Raw genomic sequence first — 12,760 nt, 5'->3', positions numbered from 1 at the left:
GATTTTTGGTCGTGGAGTGTCCTTTTCAAATACTGGAGGCACCAAGCTAACGCATGATGTGTGAAATTCTCGTGTCCCACAGTGACGTATAAATCTCATTCTTCAATCGATCGACATGTAATTTCGAGTGAAGGGATAAGCAATCCGTGAGAAGAAAAAAAGTCAAGCAAACCTCTTCTTCACAGATTCCAGATCTTCAATGTGTGAACACCAGATGCTTGCATGGAGTTATATCACGCCGTTTTACACGCCAGTTTTACCAGCAAAGCGTAAAACGTTGATCAATCGGGCGTGCCCGGAATCGGCCCAGGGTGAGACGACCATTGATGCTTAAAGGGTTATCGGCTTGTGACAACGTCCTGATATAAAAAAAGTCTCCTGCAGCTGAACCTATCGTTGAGGTGAGAGGAAAAGGGCAAAGTGACCTGTGTGTATAATTCGCGATAATCATCAGATCGATTGAGTATTTCCCTTGTTTACTTGTATATCAGACTCAGGGATTCGCAGACAGAGCTCATTTTGATGTTGAATTTGCTTGAGTGATGCTGCTTCTAAAGGGTGCATTGGAGATGATTATATTTTTTGTCGTTTAAGGCTCCGTTCTTACGGGGGACTTTGATTGAAAGCTTCACTGCTATTATACAGTAAGTGCTCTTTTGACTTCTTTCTGGTAATGAAATTATATTCTATTCCTGAAAAGTAGCCTTGCACTGTGACCATTAAGATAGATAGGATGTTGAAGAAATAATATTTTAGGGAGGAAACCTTAGGTAGGCACAATCCACGCAAGAATGGCCCCTTGCATGGCTCTGCTTACCGCAAGTCTGACGCAACATAACATTTGACGAATCATAAAACGAAATCGAATGACCCTTTTTAGTAGTGTTCGATTTCGCGCGAAATAGAATAGCTTGGCGGTTAAATTGGCTGATCATTTGGCGAAATTGACCGAGAAAAACTATAGCGGAAGCCTTGAACAAGAGCCATTTAATCTTCCTGCTGGGGCACTTATCCCTTTTGAGTTTGAAATAATATGTTATCACTTATAGGCACAGCAACCGATTTCACGAGTTAGGACGAGTAACCCGTCCTAACTTAGGATGGGTTCAACGCGTCCCAACGTCTTCGGACACAGAAATTAACTCGTCCTAAGTCTTAAGATCAATCCTAAGTTAGAAAGAGTTTGGTGAAATCGACGGCTGGACGCTTTTGGTAATAATTGTCAAAGACCAGTATTATCACTTGGTGTATCCCGACATTATGCATAACATAACCAACTGTGCAAATTTTGCTCAATTTGGTCATCGAATTAGCAAGAGATTAATGAAAGATGAACACCCTTGTTGCATTAATACTGTGTGTGCTTTCAGATAAATAATAAAAGGCTTCAGTTGAAGTGTTTTATTATTTGGGTGAGAAATTTGCTCTCTCTCGAAATAATTAGGCGTTACTTCAGAGAGAGCCGTTTCTCACAACGTGTTTACTATCGATAGCTTTCCATTGCTCGTTACAAGTTTTATGCTAACAATTATTTTGAGTAACTACGAGTAGTGTCAAAGACGAGATTTGTACGACATAGTCATCCTCCGATGTCACCAAAAAAAAAGATCCATACTCCCCACAGAAAATAATAGAAAAGGGAAACCAAACTTAAAGGCAGTGGACACTATTGGTAATTACTCAAACTAATTATTAGCATAAAACCTTTCTTGGTAACGAGTAACGGGGAGAGGTTGATGGTATAAAACATTGTGAGAAACAACTCACTCTGGAGTGACGTAACTTCGAGAAAGAGGTAATTTTTCACGAATTTGATTTCGAGACCTCAGATTTAAAATTTGAGGTCTAGAATTCAACCATCTACTAATTGCACACAACTTTGCGTGACAAGTGTGTGTTTGAGCTCAAATTTTCACCGGTTTGTTATTTTGTGCATATGTTGAGATTCACCATGTGAGAAGACTGGTCTTTGACAATTACCAATAGTGTCCAGTGTCTTTAAAGTTGTCACTGCACATTGTGTTTTAATTTTAAAAGACCAAGAGACTTCTAACTACTCTGTGAGTATTTCTTACTATTTAGCACTCAACGTTGACTGCTAAAGGCCTTTCTATTGTTATTAAATAAGCAAAGCTGTTTGGAATGGACGGCCGAATGAAACACTCAATCGTTGTACATTAATCGTTTTAATTTACCAATTAATTCAACGATTACAGAAAACTTAAAACTAAATCAGATACATCCAATATGATTGGTTGGTTTGTTTCCAACAAATTTAACACTATTTGTTTTATGTTATGTAACGTATGTATCAAACAGTATATCTGGGTTAGTTTTGTTTTTGGGTGTTTTTTTTTTTTGCATTTATGGCTTTCCATGGTTGTCCATACCTTTGTTGGCAAAAAAAAGGTATGAATATTACCAAACTAAACTGCTCACAAAAAGTAAGGAAACTTTTTTGAATCCAGTATATTTGTTACTATTTATTACTCGCTTTGTATATGGTATATATCATTGCAAAGCTGAACTGTTCCTCTTTAAAATGATACCACAATTGCAATGATTACATGTTGCTGAACTTGACCACGTTAATGAGAATGAGACAAAGTCACAAATCAAATGTGCAAAAATTAGCAATGTTGTGTTACCGTGTGAACAATCAAATTGACACTGTAATTCAAACAAGCAAGACAACTTACTGATCTTAATCCACTTTATTGAGACAAGAAGTTTGGTATAGAGCAAGACAACTTACTGATCTTAATACACTTTATTCATACAAGAAGTTCGTAACGAGTGGATGATCCGAAGGCGTTGATGACAGCCTGGCATCTTCTTCTCATGCTGCACAAAAGTCTTGTGATGCGCTGATGATGAGGGATGGCGTTCCATTCTTCATTAAGGAACCTTGGTTAGGTCAGCCACAGTTGATGTGTTGGTGGTTCTGGCGCGGACAGCGAGGCCAAGCTGGTCCTACAGATGTTCCATGGGATTCAGGTCTGGACTGTTAGCGGGCCAATCCATCCGGTGCACCCAACATTGTTCAGGTACCAGTCGGGCTCGATGGGGGTGAGCGTTGTCATCTTGAAAGATGGCATTTTGGTCCAAGAGTCTGCAAGTATGGGACTGCAATCGGCTGTAGAATATCGTCTTGCAAATACCCATCAAACAAGGTGTTTTTCAAGAGATAAGGGTTAACTGTGTCTGATGAGCTCACTATTGCAAATCTTTGTGTAAACCATTAATGGTTCTGAAAAGCTTGATCGGTTCGATTATTGAGCATCACCTATTGACCATTAGCACAGACAACGGTAATTTTGGCACATTTGATTTGTGACTTTGCCTCATTGTTATTCGTGTAGCCAAGTTCAGCAACATGTAATCATTGCAAATGTGGTATCATTTAAAAGAGGAACAGTTCAGCTTTGCATTGATATATACCATATACAAAGAGAGTAATAAATAGTAACAAATATACTGGATTCAAAAAAGTTTCCTTACTTTTTGTGAGCAGTTTATGTCATTTGAATTGGCCAATGGTTAACCAATGACCGAAACAGATATGGGTTACAGCCGCGAAAACGCACCATAGAACTATTAAATCTCGGTGCGATGGACCCATTGCTTTGCATATGTCTTTAAATCAATGCTAGTCCACCTGTACAATGACGTTGCAATAATAAAATGGTATATTGCAGGTTTGGGTTTTCTACCAATAACTATTTCGGTTGAATTTAGACATAAATTACTTGCCAATGACCCTAACAGCGATTGGTTATGATGGTATCGGTGGGATGGACTCTTATTTCTTTACGGGTGCCGTTAATCAATGTCGGGCCACCTGCAAACTCAATGGAGTCGATTAAGAGCGAAGCAAAAAGGCGTAACCTCAAGGGCAGGAACCCGGTGACTTTTAGGCATGGCTGCTTTATGATTGATTCTAACTTAGACTGTTTGGTTTTTCTGTTAGTCTGTTTGTTTTTCTTTGAAAGAAAAGGTCGTTATATGTGACTGTTGTCCCTGACTTATTTTTTTAAGTAATCGCGAACACTTCATGAACAATTACGGCTTTGGAAGCTGGATGAGTTTACGTTGCTTGAAATGAAAATAGTAATGTTATATTGTTGTTTATATCTTAAAGACCCTGGACACTATTGGGAATTGTCAAAGTCTTGTCTTCCCACTTTGTGTATCTCAACATGTGCATAATTGAAACCTGTGAACAATTTAGCTCAATTGGTCCTCGAAGTTGCGAGATAATAATGACCCTTGTCACACGGAGTTGTGTGCTTTCAGATGCTTGATTTAGAGTCCTCAAAATCCAATTCTGAGGTCTCGAAATCAAATTCGTGGACAAATACTTCTTTATCGAAAACTACATTACTTCATAGGGAGCCATTACTCACAATGTTTTATACTACCAAACTCTTCCCATTACTCGTTACCAAGTAAGGTTTTATGCTAATATTTATTTTGAGTTACTACCAATAGTGTCCACTGCCTTTAAAATATATCATTCAAATCTAAAGACTTATTTCTAATCTTACCACTGTCTGGTCAATCTTTAAAACGAAGGTAAACGTTAAAAAGTAAAAATAAACACTAAAAATCAATATATGCTGAAAATATACAGTAGCTTGCGATAACAAATTTCCAGGAGCATTTTGAGATGGCAATAAGTTGATGTAGGTATTGCCCACAGGCAATAGGTCAATCAGTTTAACAGAGAGAGACACACACACAATAGTCCACTGCAAAAACTGGGGTGTTTAAATTGTTTGACCATCACTATTAATTGTGTGTGATCTTGTGATAGGCTGTGCCATTTTGTTGTTGTGGGCAGATGTGTGCTTTGTAGAGCACAATATGAATGCCCCGTTGTACTATTACCAGCAGCAAAGGTATCGTGTGCTGCAAGTGTATACAAAAGTCATGCTTTGAAATAAATTAAAGTCAGCAGAACAGTGTCTTTTTATTCGTTTTCTTTGTGTTTTTTCTTAACTTTCCCACTCAGGTTCATCGGATCCCTCAACTGAACCACAATGCAGACTCACGCAGTTTTTTCGCTGCAACTGATTTTCATGCTCTTCCAACTACACACAGCAAACTTTGAGAAACAGATCTCGAGAGACCCTTCCATAAACAACATTTCTTCCGTTCTTGAATTTGGAAACAGACTGAAGGATGTTGACAGCAGCCTCAGGGAAAGAATGAAACACTTGAGTAAAAGTGACTCTAAAGATATATTGACTAACATGAAATTGAAACTCGATCCCAACAGGATAGATAATTTCGCGACTCTGGGTGTTGGGTATTCAGGATTTGAGAGATATGCACGAAAGTATCTTTCCAGGAACAAACGTGAATCAGAACCAGAGCCTGAATCAGAACCGACCTCTGAACCTGAATCAGAACAAACTGCTGAACCAGAATCAGAACCTGCAGGTGAACCAGAATCAGGGCCAAATGCTGAGCCTGAATCGGACCCGACTTCTGAACCTGAATCAGAACCAAATGCTGCACCCGAATCAGAACCAGTTGCTGAACCTGAATCAGAACCAACAGCTGAACCTGAATCAGAACTGACTTCTGAATCTGAATCTGAACCAACTTCTGAACCTGAGTCAGAACCGACTTCTGAACCTGAATCAGAACCAACAGCTGAACCTGTATCAGAACCGACTTCTGAGCCTGAGTCAGGACCAAAGGCTGAGCCTGAATCGGAACCAAATGCTGAACCCGAATCAGAGCCAAATGCTGAGCCTGAATCGGACACGACTTCTGAACCTGAATCAGAACCAAATACTGAACCCGAATCAGAACCAGTTGCTGAACCTGAAACAGAACCAACAGCTGGACCTGAATCAGAACCGACTTCTGAATCTGAATCAGAACCAACTTCTGAACTTGGGTCAGAACCGACTTCTGAACCTGAATCAGAACCAAATGCTGAACATGATTCAGAACCGGCTTCCGAACCTGAATCAGAACCAACTGCTGAACCCGAATCAGAACCAACTGCTGAACCTGAGTCAGAACCAACTGCTGAACCCGAATCAGAACCAACTGCTGAACCTGAATCAGAACCAGAACCTATTTCGGAACCTGAATTAGAACCGACTTCTGAACCTGAATCAGAACCAACTGCTGAACCTGAATCAGAACCAACTCCTGAACCCGAATCAGAACCAACTGCTGAACCTGAATCAGAACCAGAACCTATTTCGGAACCTGAATTAGAACCGACTTCTGAACCTGAATCAGAACCAACTGCTAAACCTGAGTCAGAACCAACTGCTGAACCCGAATCAGAACCAACTTCTGAACCTGAATCCGAACCAGAACCGATTTCGGAACCTGAATCAGAACCGACTTCTGAACCTGAATCAGAACCAAATGCTGAACCTGAATCAGAACCAACTGCTGAACCTGAGTCAGAACCAACTGCTGAACCCGAATCAGAACCAACTTCTGAACCTGAATCCGAACCAGAACCAACTTCTGAACCTGAATCAGAACCAACTGCTGAACCTGAAGCAGAACCAACTGCTGAACCCGAATCAGAACCAACTGCTGAACCTGAGTCAGAACCAACTGCTGAACCCGAATCAGAACCAACTGCTGAACCTGAATCAGAACCAGAACCTATTTCGGAACCTGAATTAGAACCGACTTCTGAACCTGAATCAGAACCAACTGCTGAACCTGAGTCAGAACCAAATGCTGAACCTGAGTCAGAACCGACTTCTGAACCTGAATCAGAACCAAATGCTGAACCTGAATCAGAACCAAATGCTGAACCTGAATCAGAACCAAATGCCGAACCTGAGTCAGAGCCAAATGCTGCACCTGAATCAGAACCAACTTCTGAACCTGAATCAGAACCAAATGCTGAGCCTGAATCGGAGTCAAATACTGAGCCTGAATCAGAACCGACTTCTGAACCTGAATCGGAACCAACTTCTGAACCCGAATCAGAACCAGTTGCTGCACCTGAATCAGAACCAACTTCTGAACTTGAATCAGAACCAAATGCTGAGCCTGAATCGGAGTCAAATACTGAGCCTGAATCAGAACCGACTTCTGAACCTGAATCGGAACCGACGTCTGAACCTGAATCGGAACCGACTTCTGAACCTGAATCAGACTCAAATGCTGAACCTGAATCAGAGCCAAGTGCTGAGCCTGAATCGGACCCGACTTCTGAACCTGAATCGGAATCAACTTCTGAACCCGAATCAGAACCAGTTGCTGCACCTGAATCAAAACTAACTGCTGAACCTGAATCAGAACCGACTTCTGAACCTGAATCAGAACCAAATGCTGAACCTGAATCAGAACCAAATGCTGAGCCTGAATCAGAACCGACAGGTGAACTTGAATCAGAACCAACTGCTGAACCCGAATCAGAACCAAATGCTGAGCCTGAATCAGAACCGACAGGTGAACTTGAATCAGAACCAACTGCTGAACCCGAATCAGAACCAACTTCTAAACCTGAATCAGAAACAACTGCTGAACCTGAATCAGAACCAAATGCTGAACCTGAATCAGAGCCAAATATTGAGCCTGAATCGGAACCCACTGCTAAACCTGAGTCAGAAGTAAATGCTGAACCTGAATCAGAACCAACATCTGAACCTGAATCAGAACCAACTGCTGAACCTGAATCAGAACCGACCTCTGAACCTGAATCTGAGCCATTATCTGAACCCGAATCAGAACCAGATGCGGAAGCGGATTCAGAACCAAAATCTGAATCTGAATCAGAGCCAAATTCTGAACCCGAATCCGAACCAACATCTGAGCCTGAACCAGAACCAAGTGCAGAGCCCGAGTCTGAATCAGAACCCGAACCTGTTGGTGAAGATTGGCCCGAACCAGGTCCCGACTGGAGTGTGTTGCCATCTATTCTAGGAGTTGCTCTCCAATGCCACGTCTATATATTCGCAGTGTATTTCACCCTCCTCGGTCTCTACGGTGGTCAGATATTGATATCCTTGATTTATGAGCTCAAAAAGGGCAACAAGAGTATTCTCTCTTTTACGTTCAACTCTCTCCTTCTTGTGTTAGGAGTTACCCGTGCAGTGTCATTGTTCAATAACCCCTACGGCTCCAACGAGAATGTACCACTGCTACTCTCGCGCATGATGTGGTCTGTGGGCTTCCCGTGTATGACCGCTTCAATGACAACTCTCCTCCTTGTTCTGCTCGACACCACAAGGCTATCTCTGGGACCTCCGAGATTTCAAAAGTTCTCGACGGTGTCATTGAGCTGTGGGTTCCATTTCCTTCTGGTGTTGGGAAGCGACATGCTGGTGTCTGCATTTACTGAACTCAAACTGTTTTTGTTGCTGTGTCAATTCATCTACATTACGTGGAGTGGACTTCTGGCCTTTGGCTTCTTCCGTGTGGGTTACTTGATGAAAAAGAACTTTGCGTCTACTTTCTCCAAATCAGGAATGAGAGGTAAGGCATCATAGAAAACATTCCCCTTTTCTTTTTGCCAATTCAGGCTACATCAATTATTTGTATCTATTTCATGAAACTGACCAATGAAGGTGATTTAATGCCTTTACAACTCGTCGGTGCAGAGAAAAGCTCGTATTGCTGATAATTATGTATGTGGGGAGGGACAACAGTTCAGTTCGACTCTCTGCTAATGATAATTTGGGAGTTTACTTGAGAGTTATCCTCAAAGACTTGAGAGTTAGTAACTACTCAAAGACTTGAGAGATACGCACAGACTTGACAAATACCCTTAAAGATTTGAGAGTTACCCTTAAAGACTCGGGAGTTCGTACTATCGCCAAAACTTGTTGAGAGTCAGTGACCCCTCAAAGACTTCGGAGTTGCCCTCAAGATTTTAGTTTGACACTTGAAGAATTGAAAGTGAATTGAAAGCTGCTAAATGATTTCTCTTCTTTGTCTTTTTCTGTTTAAATAGGAAGCAAAGAGCAGAGTGCTTCTCCATTGAGACTATACCGCATGGTCCATTACTGTGCTGTTGCAGCACTGGCAAGCTGTGTCACCAACATCTACGGGGCAGTCGGGGTTTTCGGCGTCTACTCAGATCTGGAGTTCGTGGAAGCCTGGCCCTGGTGGATCTTCCAGACCACCATGAGGTTGGAGGAGGTGGCCATGTCGGCCCTGGTGGCCATGTTAGCCGGCAAGGCAGGAAAGGACGGGATGTGGAAACTCATCAGGATCTTACGGGAGGCTACTCGTCGCTGTGCCACTCGGATCCAGAGGAAGCGGTTCAGTACAAGGGTGGTTCCGGTTTCCGTTAAGTCTCCTCAGGACGCCGGATCGAGCGGATCGACGGAGAGAATGTTCCTGAGTGAGAATAACTCCATTACTATCGGAGCATCTGCATTGTCTGACATTAGGAGTGAGAGGAGACGCCCCTCTGTAATGCAACCGCTGCAAGAAGGGAAACTACCTGTAGTTTCTCAACTTTAAAGGGTGTAATTATATACGTTTGACGGTTGGTCATTGGAACCCACTGTTTGTTTCCATCTACAGTAACAAATATATATATATATATTTAAAAAATGTACCCAGTCAGTTTCCCTTGTGGTTTATTATTTGATATATATATATATATATAATGAATAGGGTAGATGGCCTTAGCTTACGATCCAATCCGGACCTTCTTCAGAGGCATAAAACAAGTACAAACAAATACATATCCATTTATAGAAAAAGAGAGGGGGAAAGGGATTAAGGAAAGGATCCAGAAAGAAGCGGGAAAATAACAGCCAATCAAAGTTCCTATTTCAGAAACAATATTGGTGGCTATGAACCAATAGGAGTGAAGTGGCGAGGACAAAGGTTGTTTAGAATAAAAGGATGGGTTACTGGACCATAAAAGTGGTAAATGTATTGTTCGACAACAATGCAGGGAGACATGAAAGGGTGGGATTAGAGAGCAAGTTGCATCATGATGCAACTAACAATGGTCAATTAATAAGAATAGCAAGATCAAAGGTATGATGATTTTAAAAATAGGTATGAGGGACCTGTGGAAAAAAGTGGGGGGGGGGTACTTACATCAGATAGTTACAGTGATGAATTAATAAAAACAACTTTAAACTAGATTAATTTATACTTTATGTACAGAATATATACAGCAATAAGTTCTTAGGCAGAAGTGAAGTGGAGGGTAATGAGAAGTTATTTAACACCAGTGTTTATGTTGAGTCCAAAGGGTTTGACTGTCTTGAGTTGGTGGATCCAGTGTGATTCTCTACTCTTGCGGTGTGTGTCATCACCATTGCAAGCTTCAATCACCAAAAGTTCAACATCAATGACACTATGATTGGGGCTGTTGAAGTGGATAGAGACTGGGTACGGTTTCTTAGTCTTTATGGAAGAGACATGATTCGCAAAGCGAAGACTAAGTTTGGTCTTAGTCTCTCATATATATAATGAATAGGGTAGATGGCCTTAGCTTTCGATCCAATCCGGACCTTCTTCAGAGAAAACAAGTACAAACAAATATATATCCATTTATATATAACCGCAGACACACAAGGCCTGAAGGCCACTTCAAGGTGTTGGCTACAACTATTTTTGTCCAGAGGCCGTTGCCACCTACTCCTAGGGCTGAAACAGGGTTACACCTTTTACAGTCCATACGGATGTAGGCTGGGTATCGTCAGTCCGAAGCCTGGCCGGTAGAGCAGAAAGCACTTTTACCTCTCCAATTGTATGTAGCAGGTGTCACGACCGGGATTCGAACCCACACTCTGCTGATCAAACACCAGAGCTTGAATCTGGTGCTCTTAACCGCTCGGCCATGAAACTATCATAGATTCCAAGAGATGTTATTAGCGTTTGTGAGATATTGCAGAAAAACTGAAGCGGTTATGTCCATGCATGAAAAAGAAGGTCTACAATAGGAATACACAATCTGGGACACGGTACTGTCAGTAAGGGATTTCAGAGTCAATTTTTTTGTGATAGTATTTTCCTTTACCGCAGTAACTATAAGTGGTTTTCATAAAAGGTAGTGGACACTATTGGTAACTGTCAAAGACCAGTCTCCTCACTTGGTGTATCTCAACATGTGCATAAAATAACAAACCTGTGAAAATTTGAGCTCAATTGGTCGAAGTTGCGAGATAATAAAGTTGCGAGATAATAATGAAAGAAAAAACACCCTTGTCACACGAAGTTGTGTGCGTTTAGCTGGTTGATTTCGAGACCTCAAGTTCTAAACCTGAGGTCTCGAAATCAAATTCGTGGAAAATTACATCTTTCTCGAAAACTACGTCACTTCAGAGGGAGCAGTTTCTCACAATCTTTTATACTATCAACCTCTCCCCATTACTCGTTACCAAGTGAGGTTTTATGCTGATAATTATTTTGAGTAATTACCAATAGTGTCCATTGCCTTTAAATTTTTAGAGTCTTTACCAAACGTATGCGGACCCTTTTTTCTAAGCATTTGCTGCAAAGAACACTAATGAACCGAGTGCATTGAATATGACGAACAGTATTAGTCACTGTTGGTCTGGAATCAATACTGTCATCAAAAATAGCTCACACTGTGTAATGTGCCAAGACCATTTTGGTTTCACAAATTTATTAGCAAAAAATATTGTTTTCGTAAACTCTCGTAAACTATTTAATTTTTTTGTGAAATCTACTCAAGTCTACCGAAGATGTTGTAAATTAGTTTTGCATAATTATAGTGGAAAGATTAAAAGAAATTACTTGACTTAATATAGGTTTTCTCGATAAAATTCAGAAAATGAGCAGTCATCTTTATTTTCATGCGTTCAAATTAAAGCTGTTTTGCCTCTCCGGTTATTACTGCGTTTCAAATTCAGAATTAGGACATTCCATTTCGTTTTGAGTCGAGTCAAATTAGCGTAAATCCGTCAATTTAGCGTATCTTCATTCTTTTTCGTGACACACACGCCTCAAGAAGCGTCTGCGAATTTGAATGCTGCTTTGATTAACTGTTAAATTGAATGATTATTTTGTTAAATCGAATGACGCACTACATTGACTAATCATAAAACGAAATCAAATTACCCTTTTCAGTAGCACTCGATTTCGCGCGAAATAGAATAGCTTGGAGGTTAAATAGGCTGCTCATTTGCCGAAATTGACTGAGAAAACCTTCAGTTGATTTAAGTCATGGTAGACACTAAGTCTCTATTTTTTTGCCGGAAATTGTAGTTTTGATCTGTCGAGTACGACGACCGATGTTTTAAAACAGTATAAACAGTGATGTGTGCTTTCACTTTTGCTCTCGTACATGAAACAGCATCAAAACTCTATTGAACACAAATGTTCCCTTTATATTCATGAGCAGCTGAAGTCATCAAGTCAATGTTTTGTTTGCCTTTCTTGCATATTGCAAATCTACACTGAAATGCACTTTGGTTTTCGGCGTGTCTATAAAACAATTAAAACACCAAACTTAACGCTCTAACCACGTAGACTACACAGCAAATCAACAATGTAAACATCAGAAGTAAAGGATACCAATTAATAATAAAAAGTAGAAGCCCCCCCCCCCCCAGTAAATCACTACTATTCATTCAATAAAAGAACTGCATGTGGATAATAAACTAGGATAGATTTTTAGTGAATGTTATAAGACCTCGCACTATACAGTTTCAACCTTTAAAAAAAAATATTGTGTTATTCTTTGCTGCCAAGTGAAATATTATTGTTTCCGTAAAAATCGTTTTATTTTGATAAAGATTATATTGAATGAACCCTCTAATAGACAGCAATATCA

The 12,760-nt window shown here is 40.6% G+C and overlaps 1 protein-coding gene across 1 annotated transcript; it reads left to right on the top strand.

Moving 5' to 3' along the window:
- The first annotated feature begins 5,190 nt into the window (after nt 1-5,190).
- On the top strand, nt 5,191-9,508 carry LOC117289502. The gene is made up of 4 exons (XM_033770648.1): nt 5,191-5,390; nt 6,099-6,794; nt 7,809-8,469; nt 8,948-9,508. The coding sequence occupies exons 1-4, from the start codon at nt 5,211-5,213 to the stop codon at nt 9,460-9,462; spliced, it is 2,052 nt and encodes a 683-aa protein (XP_033626539.1). The 5' UTR covers nt 5,191-5,210; the 3' UTR covers nt 9,463-9,508.
- The last annotated feature ends 3,252 nt before the right edge of the window (nt 9,509-12,760 follow it).

Source organism: Asterias rubens, chromosome 4 (assembly GCF_902459465.1).
Source record: "Asterias rubens chromosome 4, eAstRub1.3, whole genome shotgun sequence".
In the NCBI taxonomy this organism is placed as follows: domain Eukaryota; kingdom Metazoa; phylum Echinodermata; class Asteroidea; order Forcipulatida; family Asteriidae; genus Asterias; species Asterias rubens.
The sequence above is the reverse complement of the archived record's forward strand: the minus strand, read 5'-3'. Positions and strand labels throughout refer to the sequence as shown.